The sequence below is a fragment of the Anolis carolinensis genome, chromosome 2, assembly GCF_035594765.1.
Source record: "Anolis carolinensis isolate JA03-04 chromosome 2, rAnoCar3.1.pri, whole genome shotgun sequence".
NCBI classification, from domain to species: domain Eukaryota; kingdom Metazoa; phylum Chordata; class Lepidosauria; order Squamata; family Dactyloidae; genus Anolis; species Anolis carolinensis.
The window spans coordinates 152513191-152533058 of record NC_085842.1 but is presented as its reverse complement, the minus strand read 5'-3'; the positions used below and the strand labels follow the sequence as shown (position 1 = coordinate 152533058).

Here is a 19868-nt window from a genome sequence, read left to right as displayed (position 1 = left end):
GTGTGGATGAGGCCTAAGTGCACTCTGCCTGTGCCCTGGGCGCCATTTTGGCTGAGGGAATTGCTAGGATACGAAGTCGGCCTAAAGGGAGCGGGGCCTCCCTTTCTGAGCCATTTCTAAAGGGGGGAAACTGCTCTTTCTCGTCCTCTAATGTGGGCTTTATTTTTCTAGGCTTTTTTGTTTGAAAGACATAGATTGGATGACTATGTCTCTTTTGGCCAAATCTGGTGTGATTTGGTTCAGTGGTTTTGCTGTTTTCTCCATAGTAAAACCACACATTACATTTTTTTATATATAGATGAATGACTGGAAGATTTTCAAGCCAACAAATCCATATTACAAAGAACAATTATAAACTGCTGTCAGGAAATACACCTGCAAAAAGGAAATCTTCTAGTACACAGTCACAGATTGTGTTCCATAAAATTAGAATAATTTTAGGTGACTTTTCTGTTTTCCAAAAAATATTGTGGAAATGTAATCACTCACAGTGAATCTCTTCTCAGTTAGCAATTATGTTTAGTGGACTTCTTTTGAACCCGCAAACAAAAACATTGTTACTTCTCAAATACTTTGCTACCACTCTCTCGCTCAATAAAACCCAATTTTCACAAACAACATTAAATTTCCACTAACCATCCTAGTTGATGTAAACCTCCTCTTCTAGAAGGGAGAAAAGGATTTAGTTCTCTTGTCCTTAAGACTGTTCTTTCCAGATGAATATTTCCCTTAGATCTGAAAACTTGGCTACATTTACACATCACAAAAAGCGTTGATTACTGATAATTGTGGTTTGTGGTTTCATCTGAGATTTATACTACTTCTCGCCTACCCATTTCATCAGCTCCTGTTTCAGTGGACAGCTTGAGAAACAAACAAGTTATAAGTTGCAAATCTCAGGTTCAGAAAGCAATAAGACCTCATTTAAATAAGTCAATCTTCACTATCCTACATGAGTTCATATTAGCAGGTTCACAAACTGTGGTTTATTTGAAAAGATGGGGAACAAGTCAGATTTCAACCACCTGTTCCCTTGGCTTGCCATGACACAGAAGTAATATCTCCATCTTTCTTGCATACTTGTTTAAGAAAAGAGCAGAAGAAGATGGCAGAAACTGCTATTTCCCAAGTGAGAGACTGGTAAATAATTAAAATGGAAAACACTAATCCTTTACTCCTCCAAAATGTATTTGACAAGCTGGCAGAAATTAAAGGCTAAGCTCCTCTTTTATACACTGATCATCAGAAAACAGACTTGATCTTAGAAGAAAATCTTCCATATCTAAATACAATCTCTTGCTGCTTTGACTCTGGAGTCTAAATACCAAGACAACTGCATGGTACATCCATCGCCTTTATTCTGCTGTGTTTTGCAACTGTTTAGGAACAGAGCTCATTAACCAAAGAAGCAAGCTTCATTTCCCTCCATATGAATGGAGCTGCTGCTGTTTGTTCAAGGGCTTTTAATTTATTTTTGCCGGGGGTGCAGCAGCACATCTTTCTTGTAAGATTACATCTCATGAGAAACACATAGAACATTTGAACAGCATATTGATAAACAAGCAGTTCTTTGGATAGGACACGAAGTTCTCCAACTAGTATTAGAAACTGTGACATTTGGTAGAGCGCAGTCATCCAAATTCTTCTTCAAAAGCAAAAATGATGCCAGATTATTCTTCAGTTTCCTGGCATCTTAGGCAGTCAGCCCTGATGAAAAGAAACTAAACACAACATTCTCAGTCTAATTACATTTGTCTTTGACGAAGGAAGGAAGAAAAACTCTCAAGTTCCAAACAGCTATCACAAGTGGATTAGGATCACGGTTAAAAATCAACAACGGTAATAAACCTGTCATATGTGTTACAAGCAAATAAAAGGTATTTACAAAATACAGGTGATCTATAAGAATGTAATATCTTTCTTATTTTAGATTACCTATCACAGATTGTTTTTTATTTCTGTTTCAAACACTTGAGAATAGGAGTAGGCAAAGTGCAATTCGTGGGGAGCATGTGGATCCTTTCCAATATTTGATCCCCAAATCCCCCAAATTTTCTCCAAGGAGTATTAAGAGAAAAATGGCAATGTTATCAAAGAGGTCTTCTTTTAAGTGGCAAAAAATCTCCTCCTTCCCCACAATGGCATTTTGGGGATTTGAGGAGAGCTATGGGGGGTGGGTTGTGGTATTCTCAAGGTTTCCTGGTGGATTAATAAATACACGAAGTACCCCACAGCTGCCCACAACTGCTTCACACAAACACAAACATAGTAGTATTTTCTGTAAGGCCCTTAAAGCAAAGGCAGAAATGTTTTTCTCATTCATGTCAATACTGTTCACCCCCACCTCAAGAGTTTCCTGGCTGGCAGGTAGCACATTTACTGATGCAATATTTGTTGGTGAAGCAGAAGAGACATTTTCAAGCCCCAGAAATCTCATCATAAGAATGAAAGTGGGGTGAATTTAATTAATTTCAGACCCAGTTCACTTCAGTTCACTGCACTTTTTCATTCTCTATGTATTTCACTTCTGCATGAAAGGGAAACCTGTAATACTGGGGGGGGGGGGGGGGAGGCTTTGCATTCTGTTTTATAAGAAAACAGATCCAAGTTACCTATGATTTTCAAGTCAAGGATGCATAACCTCCATTGTAATTAAAGTGAGGAACACTCTGCATCCTATCAATTTCAACAGAAACTGAAATTAGACATGCTTGATTCTGTCTCTAAACTTCAGCCAGTGGTTTAGATTCAGAGAAGACCTAGGCACACATGGACTATTTGTGCTCACAACAGGGAGATGCCTGCTTCTGCCTTCCTGTGGCTGTCCTTTGCACCGCAGAGGGTGTTGTTGTTCTTCTTCTTGCTGTTGTAATAAAAAAGCTTGAGGGGAAAACAATAGTTTTGTGTGAACAGCATCTTAGATTTCAATGAAACCTAACTTTTATCTTCTACCTTTACCCGTATACATTCCCATGCTTATGCTTCTAAGCTTTGTTGGCTAAAGGGGTTTTTAGCAGTGGCCAGATCTATTACTGCTTCCTACACTCCTCTTTACTAGCTTAGGGTTCTTTTAATGCGATAGTGCAGAAATTTTTCGATGTATACTCACAAAGAGAAAAGGAGAGTTATAAAATCATAATGAAATCACACATAGTGAGGCAGTTGTTTATTTTGTTGTTAGGTGCCTTCAAGGTGAATCTTGACTTATGACAACCCTACCAAGGGTTTTCTTGAACAAGGCATATTTAAAGTAGTTTGGCAATGCTTTCTTCTGCATATATCTTTGATCATCTAATACTCCCTGGCAGTCTCCCTTCCAGTACTAACCAGGCCCCAGCCTGCTTTATTTCTGAGATCAGAAGGAATCTGGTGCCTTCAGGTATCATATGTACTCATAAGGTAAAGGTAAAGATTTTCCCCTGACATTAAGTCTAGTCATGTCTGACTCTGGGGGTTGATGCTCATCTCCATTTCCAAGACGAAGAGCCGGCGTTGTCCATAGACACCTCCAAGTTCATGTGGCCGGCATGACTGCATGGAGCACTGTTACCTTCCCACTGGAGTAGTACCTATTGATCTACTCACATTTGCATGTTTTCGAACTGCTAGGTTTGCAGAAGCTGGGGCTAATAGCAGGAGTCAACTCAAACACAAATGACCTCCTATATATACAATTGAAAATGAATCAGTTCAGTAAATAATATATCTGGCAAATTAATATACTGTTTAAATTCACAGTAATATCGAACACCATCAAATGGATTGTCCCATATACATAGAAATGCAGTCGGCGTTAAATTCACAGTAATAACAAGCAGCCTCAAATGGATAGTCCAATATACATTGAAGTGCAATCGGCGTTGTATATTCTATTGCCGAGAAGAGTAAGTTCGCCACGACCGGTTTCGGCCCTGCATCAGGCCTTCCTCTGGTGGTCTGAAAATAGTTACGTACACTAACATAAGTAACAAAATATATCCATAAAACATCATCCATTGCCTAATACTAACATGGTTCCAAACTTAACACTTGTTCTCTTTAGAGATACATGTCATTTACATTATGAAATGTATATCAAAGACACCAATAGTTACATACACAAAATATAAGTAACTACCTATCCATTGAGTAATAACTATAAACAACATTACAATATACTTACATAGTTCCAAATTTAACACTCGTTCTCCTTAGAGATACCTGTTTTTTACAGTGGAATCTAGGTCAAAGGAACAAGGAGTGGCCATAAGCATTAAAGAGTTACAAACATCCAAAAATTTGTTTTTAAACAAATTGTATATTTCTAAAACAGTATATACTCACGGGATACTCTGCTGTGTGTTAGGTTCTAATTGCGAGTATGAAAAGCATCAAGGGGTTGCCTCAATTTAAAGGGGAAGATGTTAAAGAAACAGAAAGGTTTATATGAAGATATAGAAGAAATACCACCAGATGGTGCTATGAGTACCCTTATTGTATTGGGTGTATTCAATTAGGGATTTATAGTATGCTAAGGTTCTATATATAACAACTGTATGAATTTTGTTCATTTAAGCCCTGTGGATGTTCTGTCCGTAATCTGAAAATCCAATATGTTTCCCTTTGCAAAAGTTTATTATTGAAGTCCATATGTTTGGATTGTGATACTACTTCTAGTATGTGGTATTTGAATGATTCAGGACTATGCTGTAGATCACAGAAATGTTTGTACAGTATGGATTCTCTGACATGATTTCGTATTTTGCTCCTGTGCTCTATAATTCTGCTCTTAACTTCTCGACGAGTCTGCCCCACATATGATAAATTACAATCACAAATTATCATGTAAATAACCCCTTTGGTTGTACAGGTGGCAAAATGGGGAAATTTAAATTCGAATGATAGATGTTGGTGTGTCAAGATTTTGGTCTCTATCAATTGGCTGCATACTGAACAATGATGGCAGCGATAGTTGCCCACCAGATTAGATTTTACAGTCCGGGGCCTATTGGTTATGTTTGAATGTACCAATATATCCCCAATATTCCTTGTTCTTTTATATGCTACCAGAGGGGGTCTATCACATCCAGGGATGTCTCTTATTAAGTTCCAGTACTTTTTAACAGTTTTGATGGCTAGATTGGACAAACTTGTAAGTGTGAGTGGCCATATCAATCTGTCTACTCCTGGTCTAATTTTGTCCTCTAGGAGTTTAGATCTAGGAATACTGGCAACCTTCGAGTAGGCTGATTGTATTATGGACTCTGGGTAACCTCGATTTCTGAACCTGCTTTTCGTCTCTTCCATTTCCTGATTGAAGTCCTGTAGGGTAGAGGAGTTGCGTTTAATCCTGAGCATCTGTGTAAAGGGTAAATTATTTTTTAATGCCCAATGATGGTAACTGTTGTAATGTAACAAGGAGTTTCTATCAGTGGTTTTTCGGTGGTTACTCACTTTCAATCGATCATTTTCCTTTGTAACCACGACATCTAGAAAAATCAAGGATGTAGAACTGATGTTTCCTGTAAATTTAATTTTGAGGTGAATTGTATTGATCCAGGATAATAACGTTACTGCCTCCTGATGTGAATTAACAATGATAAAGATATCATCAATAAATCTACAATATTTGATAATGCCGTCCGCTACAGGGTTCTTTGTGTGATTCAAGATAGTTTCATTCTCCAAATTATCCATGAATAAATTGGCTATCGCTGGCGCGACAGGACTGCCCATGGCTACACCTTGTATTTGGAAATAGTATTTTTCATCAAACTTGAAGTAATTTTTTTCAAGAATAATATCAAGAAGATCCAACAAAAAAAAGGTGGGAGGGTGGTGATTAGGCCTCCTGTTCAAGGTTGATTCACATATATGTCGTGCCTCCTCTAACGGAATATTGGTATACAGTGATATTACATCTACAGACATCAGGACTGCATCTGTTGGGATCACCAAGGATTCAATAATGTTAATAAAATGTTTTGTATCTCTAACATAGGAAGAAGTCTGTTTCACAAAAGGTTGTAAATAGTGGTCCACAAATTTAGCTAGTGGTTCTAAGACTGAGCCCGATCCGGATACAATAGGACGGCCAGGTACCGGTCTGATGTTTTTATGTATTTTGGGTAGAGTATATAGTACAGGGATTCTGGGCCATGGTGTATGTAGAAATTTATATACATCCTCTGATATATATCCAAGTGCCAGCCCTTCCAATGTCACCGTTCTTATAATTGACTGGATATGGTGTGTAGGGTCCCGTTCTATATTGAGATAATGTTCTCTTACAGATAATTGTCTATGGATCTCATCCATATAATCAGTGCGGTTCATTAATACTATGGCTCCACCTTTATCAGCTGGCTTCCAAACCAGATCTTTGTCATTAGCTAAATTGTGTAGGATGTGCCATTCCTTACTGGAAAAATTTGTACTGTATGATCTTTTTTGCTTTGTAATTGTACAACATAATTCTTCAGATACTGTCTTCTCAAAAACTCTGAGGCCAATATGGTCAGTCGTAGGAAAAAAATTACTCCGTGGTTTGAAAGTGGAGGTAATAGGGTTTATTTTGGTTCCAAAATGATGTCTTAATCTAATGGTGCGAAATAACCTAGCTAATTCTATTCGCATCCTAAATGGATTATACTTAGGTTTAGGGACAAATGATAGACCTTTGTTGACAACCTCCCTCTCTTGAGGGGTTAGAACTCTTCTAGATAAATTCACGACTAGGTCTTCCGTTTGGCATTTGGAGCCTCTTGAAAAAAACGATTGGGTCTATTCCTAGTACGCCCCGTACGTCTGGGTACCCGAATGTTATCACTCCTAGTAGAGGCCATGCTACGTCCTGAACTGTCTGACATGGATTCTGTGTCTTCTTCAGAAGTATATTCACTAAACCTTACTTGTTTTTTAGAATATTGGCGTTTAGAGTATAGCCACTGGTAAACTCTGTTATTGTTGTAATCATTTTCATCCCGCTCAAACTTTTTAAGTTTGAAAGATCTAAGTTGTTGGGAAAATTCTTTAAGTTTACATGTGAGGGTGTCCAAATCAGTTTTAAACTGGTCCTCAGAGTTGAGTCTCTCCAATATAACCTGAGTTTGGGTTCTTACATTGGCTATTTCATCATTGGAGCGTGCAATAAGTAAGAGCATCAAATCCTGCGAGCACTTATTGAGAATTGCCACCCATTTTTGATTAAAGGATTCATCATCATGAAACATTCCTGGGGGTTTAAAAATCCGTAATCCCCTAGGAATTCTGTTAGCTCTGATATATTCTGCCAATGTTGAAGCATGTAAATCTAATCTAATCTCTCTGCGTTTCAGTTTTTCATACTCCCTTATGCCTGTTGCCGTGTTGGGGTTACCAGAAGTAGATTCCCCAGATTCAAACAATGATCTGTCTTTGATTAAGGATTCCTTAAATTTATCATCAAAACTTAATCCTTGTTGCCACTCAGCCATGACAAAGCAAAGCTTTGGAAAGAACACTCTAAATGGGTTCCTGAGTCAACTCAAACACAAATGACCTCCTATATATACAATTGAAAATGAATCAGTTCAGTAAATAATATATCTGGCTAATAGCAGGAGCTCACCCCACACCCTGGATTCGAACTGCCAACCTCTGCAAGTTCAGCAGCTCAGTGGTTTAACACTAAATACTCATAGAGAAGTTAAATCCAAACAGAAACATCTGGCCAAAGAGAAAAATATTACAACCTTTAAAAAAGATGCATTCCTCTCTTCTTCTGGGAGTTTCTACGAAACTCTGAAAACCCTGACCCTGTTCATCCTAATTGGTATGGCATGAATGGAGACAAAGTTGACTGAAGTCTTTCTGCTAACATTAATCAGCCCAATATCTCCGAAACCTCAACAGACATAAAAGCAATAGTTCTTTCACAAGGTAAAAGGTAAAGGTTTCCCCTGATGTTAAGTCCAGTCATGTCTGACTCTGGCGGTTGGTGCTCATCCGTAGACACCTCCAAGGTCATGTGGCTGGCATGACTGCATGGAGCACCGTTCTTTCACAATGATGTAGTAAAAGGATGTCTCGTAGTTTCCAAGTTAAAAGGTACTTAGAGGCAAGCAGTCTCTGAAACTTGACAGCTGGATCACTCCTAACAACTGCTTTTACAAAAATGACAGCAGATCCGAAAGGTCCCAACTGGTTCAATGAAGTTGTACAAAATGACAGACTGATTTCCTTAGTGTGGCTCTGAGTCACTTTCCACCAGCATCATCACTGTTATTTCATCCATTTAAAAAATGATGTGACATTCTTTTATTCCAGTCAGTGCAGCAGCCAGATTCCATAGTCACTGAGGAATGTCAACGGCATCAAATTAACCTCATATGCTTCTGAAGCAAAAATGAGTGAAGGGGGAGAGGGAGAAAGAAGCGAAGGGAGAGCTTCATTTCCCACACAGGGAGTTACAGCTCATTAAAGCCCCATCTCAAAGTACTAGTTTGCTCTCACAAAAACATCTCAGCTATACAAAGTGCAAAAAGAACGCTGAAAGAGAATATTCAAAACTGAAGAGCTCATTTCATCTCATATTTGCACATTTCCTTACAACGGCAAAAGCAAGGAAATCGAGGCTGTGTGCTTTTCATTGCAGAACTATTCAGCAGGATTCATAAGTGGCGTGTTTTGCAAGACCATAACACTCAACCTTCCTCAAACCCTCCAAAACAATAATCTAAGGTGGAAACAGAAACATATGTAATATTTTCTTAACTGCCTTTTGGAGAGATGGGGAGGAAAAAAAAGTAGATCCAGGTTTCAAAAGAGAAAAGAGGAAGGAAAAAAGTAAAGCATGAAAGGCATCCTCAACTCTAATTCGTAACGGTGGCTGGTGACTTTCATGTCCCTGAGATGGTGAATCTGGTTTTAATCTGAGTTTTAAAGATGGCAAATCTATACCACCATTAATAAGACAGCTCCTCTAAAATTCAGACTTAGCCAGAGGAATTCATTACTCAAATAACAATAAGATATCAGCCACATTAGGCAATGACATGGGTCTCTAAGATAGTAGCACTTTTGCTTTCTGATAGTTCAGTGCACATAAACTTGGTTTCATACATAAAATTATTTTTTAAATTGTGCATAAAATTACTTACAAGCTATGTTTATAGGTGGTATAGGAAACATTAATGAATTTTGTGTATACGCAGGTATTCCAAAATCTCAGGGAAACACCCCTGAAATATGGAAAACGTCCCAAGCATTTCAGATAAGGAATGCTCAGCCTGTACTGCCATTAAATTGAAGACTAAGCAGTCAGCAAAGGAAGACAAGTAGGGCAAGTCTCAAAAGAGGATACCTCTCTATGAATTTTTTAGATCCTTCAAGCATCTCTATGGTAACTTTTGGTAGAAGCCATTCATTTCCACAAAGTTCACTATTGTTCACTAGTGTCCAGTTTCCATGGTATTTGCAAGAACATATCGACGACTGTACAGATGTGGGGCTTGCACTGTACAGTCGTCGATTTTGGCGTGAGTTTCTTGTCTCTGAGCCACTTTGCTGTGTCCAACTCAACTTGTACTTCTGTATTTTCATTAGGTTTCTTGGCAAGTTACTTCTCACTTAGTTTGAACATACTGCCTTTTGGGAAATTGATGTCTTCAAACGGGCCACACTCACCATGAGCAACAACCTCTACTGGCACAAATTTTGTAAATGTGTCTACAACAACTGTGTTGCCTGAAAGAATTTCAAGCCAGAAGGATGTATGGATTCTAGCTTCAAACAATAATGCCCATGTCCCCCATTTCAAAATTATCATGAATAATGTCTAAAACCTAGCTGTAAAAAGCTTTTTCACTTTAACAGGGAAAAGCTCCAAAAATACTTTTCCAGGCAAAACTCTTTTCCTCGAGACAAATATAACCAGAATAATGAGGCAGTAATTACTGATGTGCCATACATGATTCTGCTTTTAAGCTAGCACTTAGAAGGCATAGAGCTAAATTGCCTCATAAAAATGGCAAAGATCCCTCCTGATCCATACATATTGACTGACTGCCAATGCCATCCATTGCATTTAGTTCAACACTGGAGATGAAAACTGCAAAGAGCATTTATGAAAAACAGCAGGAAAGCTAAGGGACTGTAAACAAGATGAAAAGTGTGCTTTGATGGAGCGAGCTTCTGTAGTAAGAAAATATTACATAAGCTAGGTACTAGCTAGGTTCTCCAACAGATGTGACATTTCTTGCTGAAAATCCAAAGAAATACAATATAGGACAAGGAGTCTATCAAAAGTAAAAAAAAAAAAATCTGGATTGTCAGTTTGCTAAAAGATTTAGTACATTCAGTTCCTATACTCTTTTGCTTCTAAGAGTTGACCTTTTAATCAGATATCTTTGGAGCAAAATGAAGTTGGGAGCAATGTTTCCTTTGCCCTGCATCATGATCCTCTGTCAGAAATGACACAGTACCAATATTGCTGTTAACAGATGCCCCATTTTGTGTTTTTTCAGGCAGAATTCAAAGGTCATGTAAAATCAGAATATCCAGAAACAGAATGCACTTCAACTGTATATAAACTACTGATAGAAATTAGACATGATGGCTGCAGGATCAACTGGAACATGACTCTCGACATCACCTTCTTGGGAACATGAACAGGAAGACACTATATTAATCATGTTTATTTAAGTTCTTAGTTTTTGGTTACTTTTTGGTTACTTATACGTTTATATTGATGCTGTTTTATTTATTGCTTTGTCTTGATTTTTTGTTTGTCTTTTTATTATGGCATTGAATTTTTGCCAATTTTGTTGGAAACCATCCTAAGTCCCATTGGGGAGATAGGGCAGGTTACAAATAAATAATCATAATCATAATCATTATTCTATTGCACTTCTTATTATTATGTTCTTCTTTGTGGGTTTCCTAGAAGCATGTTACCGTGGGAAGAGAAGGCTGGACTGGAGAGGTTTTTAGTCTACAACAGCCAAGTTGTTCTAATACCAGACTTTCAGAATAAACAGACAGATCAGACTGCAATGGCAATTTCTTGAAGGAACATAGGTTTGCAAACTTATCAGGGAGCTCTCAACACAGAGCCATAGGAAACCACCCTCTTATATAGATCAGAATTGTCTTATTTGATGGCTATGATGCTCATCAGGGATCCCACAACATAATTTTGCCAGCCCATCAGGCAGTCCTCTCTGACAGGCAAAGGAGAAAGTCATTCCAGTGAATATAGACTGGGAAGTTCTCACTCTAGTCTACATAGGGAACTTAAAACCATTATTTAAGCTTGCTGCCCACATTCTGACTTCTGCTGTCTTCCCATTTATTTCTACCTCAGTTTCTGTGTTCACTTATGATACCGTGTTTTATACTTCTTGATATGGTATCTTGATAGGCTTGCTTTTGGTCACAACTCTGGGCAATTCCGCAATGGCCCAGATATAATTTTGGGAGAAACAAAGCCTACATGTCTCTCATACCCTGTTCAGGAATCTTCTTAATTAATCTAGGGATGCAAGCATCTAGGCTTACTCAGAGAATTTCTAAACCCACTGCACTCTCAGATGGCAAAAAAACAAGCAGTGGTTGACAGCTATGTGGTGTTCCACATTGACCATCTCATGGTTCACTCCTAGAGTCAGGGCTAGCCAGCTGCAATAAATCACTATGACTAAGAGGTCATGAGTTCGAGGCCAGCCCGTGGCGGAGTGAGCACCCGACCATTAAAATAAAAAATAGCCCTGCTCGTTGTTGACCCAAGCAACCCAAAAGATAGTTGCATCTATCAAGTAGGAAATTTAGGTACCACTATGTGGGGAGGCTAATTTAACTATTTTACGACACCATAAAAATCATCCAGCAACGTTTGGAATTAGGAAGTCGGCATCACAGTGGATGATGAAGCAGCTGCGGCCAGAATCAAGCATATACTCGGGAAGTTGGAAGCTGGAGAAGGTTAAATTGCCTCTGTGTCTCTGTCTTTGTCTCTATGTTCATATGGCATATTGCCTTGTATGTGTACATTGTGATCGGCCCTGAGTCCCCTTCGGGGTGAGAAGGGCGGAATATAAATACAATTATTTTCGGTAAAAGTCTAGAGAAAATTCACTGTTTTCTGTAGCTTGTCTTCCATGTAAACATGCATCTAATTTTAAGAAGAAGTTCCTTTATGAAGCAGAACAAAAAAAATGAGCTCTCTTAAAATTTAGACAGTATGTTACTATCAAGGATAATGTGGGGTCGAAGGGGAGCTGAGGAGAAGGATGCAGCACAGGACACATGAAGTTTTTAAAGACTGTGCAGTACTGTGGTGCTGTTTCAAAAACTACTGTTACATTCTGAACTGGCAGTTTATACCAACATTTTAAAATATTAATTCCTGTCTTAAAATACATATAGGCAGGAGAAAAATCCAGGCAAATTTGGATTTATTTTGGACTAATTTAGAAAGGCAACCTTCAAGGTCACAAAAGAAAATGCAGTGAATTAATGAAGTATTATGTGCATCTAAAAGAGCGCCATTTGTGTGTCTTTCCGCATGTTCATAGCTGTCAAGAAGCTTCCATAATTATCTAAGCCAACAGCTTTCAAAGAATCATCCCAGGCTGGAAATGGAAGGGAAATTAATCAAAACTTATTGAGGAGAATGAAATGGAAAGAAAGGTCAGTACCACAACATGTCAAGTCTCTTTTTCTTTCATAAGTACAGCATAGACCTTTTAGATGTAGGGGTTACAATACAGAATTCAGAGTTTTCACTGCCAATATATGTCACTATGAAAGAGGAAATGAAGTAGAAGGAAATACTCTCGCGCACACAAATCATGAGAATGGTGAGCAGTGATGAGGTTATCACTTCATACTTTTGTGGTAATATAATCACGACTGTGCATTTCTTCATTTCAGTCACAAGTACTGTATGTATTCCTTTCCTTACACATATAAATTTGCAAATAATTTGTGGCAAATTCTCATACACATCTTATAGTACAGTTATGAAAATCTTGGATATATGTACACTGCATTAACCCCATTGGAATGGACACCATTTCCAATACAAATTCATCCCAGGTTGGCAAAGTGTGACATAATATAAAGTAAGAGGAAACACACACACAGCATGTAATAAAATCACTGCTCACAAGAAAGAGCATCTATGCTATGAGAATACCACTGAAATATGAAGTCAAATAAGAAACACAGGGAGCTAGGACACTTCTCTGGAGAGGACTGTGGCAGCTCTACAAAGAGTCAGTTTTCTAGCAGTAACCAATGACACCAATCCCCACTAACCTCACTTTTACTAGTGCTCCACATTGTTAACTAGGGCTGACAGACGGAAGCTCACCCCATCTTGCGGATTTGAACCGCCAACCTTCAAGTCAGCAGTTCGGCTGGCACAATGGTTTAACCCATTGCGCCACCATTGTTGTCTCCTAAAAAACGGCTTTAAATACATACATACATACATAAGGCTTCTTTACTTGGGGGATTATTCTCTGTGCTTGCATAGTTTCATTTTTCCAGCATAAACGGGTGATCAAAAACACGGTAATAATACATATACCTTTCTAAGATGCCCTTTGGAGGTTATATTATTACATATTATAGCCCTCTAAGGTAAATGCATCACCATGAAATGTGATCATTACCTAAAAAGATCAATGCAGCTCAGAGAGTAAATGGTATGCAGTCATCCAAAAAAGGATTTTTTTTCCTCCTGAATAGCTTGCAGCAAGAACCAGAATATTATCTACTCTGGCTCCGGAAGCTAGATCTGTCAATAGTACCCCTTCTAATAGTTTTCAATTTTCTAATATTATCTCCAAATTTCTCAAACATCGTACCGATTCTCCTCCACCACAAGACAAACCTTACTGTTCCTCATTTATCCGCATCCCATATATTCTGAATCTAGCTCCCACTATCACTTCATTTTTCTTCAGGAGGCCCTTAATAATACCTAATAAGAGCACTAGGATTATGCTTTTAATGACACAATGACATCCTATAGATCCAAGGCTTGTTATGTAGATTTATTTTGGAGGGAAGGGGGGCTTTAGGATCCTCAGTCAAGGAGCTCCTCTGATGCCTCTGACCAAACTACAAACATTAAGAAGATGTCACAAGATCACACTGTGGCTATTAAACTGGGATCATACTGCTAAAATTGTGTAATGTGAAAGTGCCTCAGGTTGGCATTGAGTGAGCTACGGTAGTACCAGACCAAACATGAGGACATTCCAAATTTGCAATGGTTTCTCTTTCAGTTAGAACAGTTCCATAGGGTACCTGATGATAACACAGCCATTATTTATTCACCTGATCTCAATCCACATGCTCTTTCTTTCCTATCTTTTATATTGTCTTCTACCAGAGCAGCTTTGGTGCTGGTAAACAGGACCATAACCAGAAAAATTGGGGGGGGGGGGGGGAGTGAAACTTGTTCTTAGCGAATCATGAAGAGTAGTTCCATAACACAAAATAATTTAGAAATCAGGCTCCATTGATAAACTTCAGTGGACACTCAAGACAGATAAACTTCAGTGGACACTCATGGGGATTTGGTTAATCAGCTAAAATTCATGAATAAACCAGGATTTTAAAAAAATTGAAAAATTTGGCGGGGGGGGGGGGTGGAAACCCTAATCCCCTCCCCCTCTTAGTTACAACCTTGCCAGTAAGAAACCTAAAAATCCCAGGACTCCTTACGAAGAAGACATGATAGCTAAAGTGGAAGCACAGCACTACAACTGTGTAATGTGAAAGTGTCCTGAGTCTTATCTCATAAGCAAATGCAGACATGCATGCACACACACAGTATTGACTGCATCCATTAAAACTGCAAGAACAACATCTTCTAATGATAGTTTTCTTACTATAATAAGCATTTTCAGTGAAACATAACTTTATGTGTGTCACAAATGCTTCACTGTCACAGCTACAAAGAACGATTTCTACTGTTTTCAGATATGACGTTTGAAATCGCAATACAATAGTTACAATACATAAATGTGTCTTGAAACAGCACAATGCTAGAATGCATTTAGACTTAGAATAAGTCCCACTAGGTTCAACAAGGCACAGCCCACACTAAATGGACCCAAAATTGAAGTTGAAATCTCTAAAAATGTTTTCTCTTTGACACACCAAACATCTCTTTCCAGAAACATTAATTTCCATGAGCCTCCAGTTATGTTATTTTGAATGTGATGTCAGCACTTCAAAATGTTCTTTTGAATTCAGCTGAAAACACTAGCCAAAACAATTACTGGAACATTTCAGAAACTTCAAAAAGCTCCACCTTTCAACGAAACAAGAAAGGTGGCATGTACCAAAATGGCATGGTTTACACTCTAGGGCACACATTGCTAAGGTAGTGCTTTTGTTGAGTTTCTGGTGTTTTTTTTTTTTTTTTCCTTTCAGAAAAGGTTAAATAACTTTGTAAACTGTGAAGCTTGGATCAGATTTTTCTTTTCTTTTAAGGAAGTATGTGAAAGTGACTTGAAGGCAAACCATAACGAAAGAGTATCATAGTGTGGTACAGCAATGTGTTAATCGGTAGTTCAAAGTAATGTTTCACAGAATGCAACCATCGGAAAGCTACAATATTTTATCATCTTTGACATGGCTCTGTACATCCAAACCACTAAGTGCCCAGAAGCCAAGAAATCAACAAACAAAAGAAAGAGTCAGAATACTATGCTGTATATTTGGTACCCTTTCACACGACACAGTTATAGTGCTATAATTCCACTTGAACTGCAATGATTGCATCCTACAGGAATCTAAGTTTTGGTGGTTTAGGGAAGAAATCCTTTAGAATTCACAAGAGAGTTCCTCTGATGTTGCTGCACAAATTACAAAACCAGGATCCCAGGAGATATGGCCACAGAAGTAAAAGTGGAGCCCCATTACTATAATTGTGGCATGTGAAGTGGCCCCTGGTGACAAGGCCTACAGATTCCACAACCATATTCAAAAATCTGTGTATTTGCAGTGCTTTGATAATCACCAAGGAGTCAACGTTTACAATATTTTTTCTAAGATTAAGTTGAAAGATCAAATCATCCTAATCAAATGGCCGTGGGATAAAAAGCTTTCCCATCTTGGAGCACACTACTCTGGCAAAGAGAAGGGCAAATACGCACACACTGGGATCAAGTTTTTAAGTTCACAAAAGCATTACAGTAGAGTCTCACTTATCCAACATAAACGGGCCAGCAGATCATTGGATAAGCGAAATGTTGGATAATAAGGAGGGATTAAGGAAAAGCCTACTAAATGTCAAATTACATTATGATTTTACAAATTAAGCATCAAAACATCATGTTGTACAACAAATTGGCAGAAAAAGCAGTTTAATACACAGTAACGTTATGTAGTAATTACTGTATTTACGAATTTAGCACCAAAACATCGCAATGTATTGAAAACATTTACTACAAAAACATTGACTACTAAAAGGCAGCCTGCGTTGGATAATCCAGAACGCTGGATAAGCGAATGTTGGATAAGTGAGACTCTACTGTACTTTTTAAGTTCCCACCTTAGAATTAATATTGAGCATGGTTTGGACTGGGCAATTATGCATTTCCCACCAATGCATTTTCCCCCAATGTCATTTATATTTTCCACTTCAACAGTTAATCAGAGGTACCTAAGCATATTAAATGAGAATGTTCTTAAAAGGAAAGCCACTTTGCCCATTTATCAGAATGGACAACATTACTGGTTTCCTATTATTAAACCTGAAACGCATTACTTGTTTAGTAGCTTGTTTTGATCTACACCAAAACAAAACAGAAAAAGAGGACCTGGTATCTAAGCTCTTAAAAACAGCAGTCAAAACCCAGTGGAATAATCAGGAAAACAGACTATAAAAATTCATTTCACACATGATTGCTTAACTGCTGGAGTGTGCTGCATTTCTCTTGAAAGGACGACTGGCCATAAAGAAAAATTAGCACTTTTATTATTTTTCGTAAATCATTTTAAGGTCTTCCTACTTACACAGCAAGGAGTTCCATCACACATCATCAATTCTAACTTCTTTTTCAGGAAGACAAAGGAGAAATGCTTAAAAGCAGAGCAGCAAGTCCAAGACACCCCCATCCCAACAATTCTGTGATGCTTGAGCGAGTGCCATTCTTTGATTAGCTAGTCAACATGACACAGAACAGCACTACAGTAAAGAGCTTCTCAAGGATGCTTAAAGAGGTGATGAACAAAGAAGTGACCTAGTACAGGATTAGGAGCCAACATGCTTGGGACCAGAAGTGTTCTGTATTTCAGCTTTTGGAATACAGAACAGGTATCTGTATACAAAATAGTACAGGGCACCAGCGGGAACAGCAGCAATCTTCCCAAGGAGAAGAGTTGTAGGGAGGAAGATTGAGCAGTCAAGATCACAGCCAAACTTTGCACAAGCATTGCCCTTGGTGCTGGCTTCTGCTCCTGCTGCTCCTCCACTGTCAACCCCCAGCTGAAGTGAGTAATGCTGCAGTGGTGGCTGTTGGCAACCATATCCATTCTTGGCCTGGAGGGGAAAAAAATCCCAGCAAAAAAAAACAGTCCCCCTCTTCTTCCCCCGCCCCACCTGCTTCCACCACCACCACCTGGATTCTCAGTCACTCCTTTCCTATCCAAGTCTTCTGAAGATGGGAACTCAATAATCGCCATCAACTTTGAAAGCAATAGCAGTAAGTAATCCAGTTGCCTTTTTTTGATGCTGCTAGTTATTCATCCAGCTGGGGTGAGATATAAGGATCTGCAAAATGATGGAAGGTGCAGATTTCCTCCATTTCACAGATTCCCAAGTCTCTTTCCAGCTGTGTCTCCCTCCAACATGCACTGGCCGTGTTATCCGAATGCCTTATCACTGTCTCCCAAAGCAGCTACTTTATTCTCAGCTCAAAAGGAGAAAATAGAATGTCAGTGGACTACAAGTGATTTTAAAATTGGTTTAAAATAAACCTTTAAAAATGTGACATAAACACCGAGAACTGGGAAGCCCTGGCATTCAAGTATCCTGACAGGAGGTCAGCTGTTACAAAAAGTGCTATGACTTTTGAAGAAGCATGAATACAGTGCAAAAGGTTAAAAAGAGCCAAGAGGAAAGTGCATCAGATAAACCCTTGTCATGACCGCCTTTCATCTGGAAATCTATGTCCTCAACTCCTTGTTGTATTTTCTTTTTATTATCTAATTTGTTGTTCTCCAATTCCTTTTCTTTGTGTCTAATCTTAGTTAGGGTCTTTAACTAACTCCCAGGGATGTTGTTAGGAGAATTACAACACTGAAGTTTATATGACACCTGGAGATTACACAATTTGGGTAGAAGGGAATAGAAATATTACTCTCACAAATATAAAACATCATCTAGTATTGATTACATTTTTGTAACGAAGAAGCTGGCCATTAGTACCGAAAAGGTGGAAATATTACTAAGGGTTTTCTCCAATCATAACACGGTTTTGCTAAAATTAAAGGAGACACAGTGGGAAAGGAAATTGTGGAGAATAAATGACTATATTTTGAAACATGCCAAAATCCAAAAAAGATTGGAGGGAGGGGATACAAAAATATTTAAAAGAAAACCTAAAGGATGACATAGACAAAAGGATTGTTTGGGATGCAGAGAAAGTGGTTAAAAGAGACTTACTGATTCAACAAAATTCTATTTGGTTCAAAAGGAAAAACAAAATACAATTGGAAATCTATGTCCTCAATGTTAAAGGCCATGCAGACCCAGGTCTCCACAATCACTTACAGACTCACTACCAAGACTCTAACCTTGGAAGATAATCCTACTGGGCCACAAGTGATCGCCCATTTCTAAACAACCGATACTTATTTCAAACATTAAATTGATTTCTGCTGAAACCCTTTATCTATCTAGTAGTAGCAGCTCCACTTTCAAGAAACATAATCACCACCATCACACCAAGAAGTAATAATATCTGGACTATACCTTTGTAATTCATCCACATCTCCTAATGGAATTGGCATCAGTAGCCATTCAGGTGTCACGACCCAGGCTGCAGAGCACCAATAACCATACACAGAGGCCAGAATCTATCTAATATCTTTATTAAGGAAATATATAAAGTTAATAAAAGCAAGTGTATGAAATAGTTCAGAAGTAGACCTTTCAGGAAAGGTCAAAATTAGTCCAAAGAAACAATGTCCAATATAAAATATTAAGGTCCAAAGTTGTAATCCAATAACGGAAACACTCACTTTGCCAGGCAAAGTGAGGGGAGATGACAAGGTCCTTTAGTCCATGAACTTGAGCAAGGCTAGGAAATAACTTGAAACAAGGCTTAATACAAGGCAACAAGGAACGAGGAGCGAGAACAAGATCCGTGGAATTACTTGGCAAAATCCGGAAAACAAGGCAAGGTCCGTGGAGGTAAACAAGGCTGGAACGGGAACGAAGGCTTGGAAACGGAGCGAAGGCTTGGAATCAGGAACAAGGCTTGAAACAGGAACGAGGCTTGGAAACGGAGCGCGCTGTCCACACACAACTTACTCCAGTAGCTGACGAATTGACTCCGCAAAATCCCTTTGTGGGTAAAACACCTAAATAGGGTCTAGTTTTCCCACCAAAGAGCAGTTCTCTGGGGAACCAGAAACGAAAGCTAATCTCTGAGTCCAGATGCATGACTCCTTAAGGTTTCCCATGGAAAGCAGGCTTAATAAGCTGAATTCTTAGCAGCTATCCTAGCACTCCTACGAGAGGCCGCTTGAACTCCTCTCTGTTGTTTACAAAACTTGTGGCGAGAAAACACAGGAGATTTAGACTCAGGGCTTGTTTGACAGATTTCTGGAAGACAAATCTCTTGCAGGTGCAAGGTTCCCAAATCTGGCTGGGAAGGTTC

The 19868-nt window shown here is 38.7% G+C and overlaps 2 protein-coding genes across 4 annotated transcripts in view; both read right to left on the bottom strand.

Annotated features, from left to right (window-relative positions):
* slc39a11 (solute carrier family 39 member 11) overlaps nt 1-19868 on the bottom strand; it is a 432840-nt gene that overhangs the window by 389295 nt on the left and 23677 nt on the right. The window lies entirely within an intron of this gene.
* Nucleotides 3704-10176, bottom strand: LOC134296295 (uncharacterized). The gene is made up of 2 exons (XM_062970858.1): nt 4163-10176; nt 3704-3936 (listed from the first exon to the last, which is right to left on the bottom strand). The coding sequence occupies exon 1, from the start codon at nt 6613-6615 to the stop codon at nt 4519-4521; it is 2097 nt and encodes a 698-aa protein (XP_062826928.1). The 5' UTR covers nt 6616-10176; the 3' UTR covers nt 3704-3936; nt 4163-4518.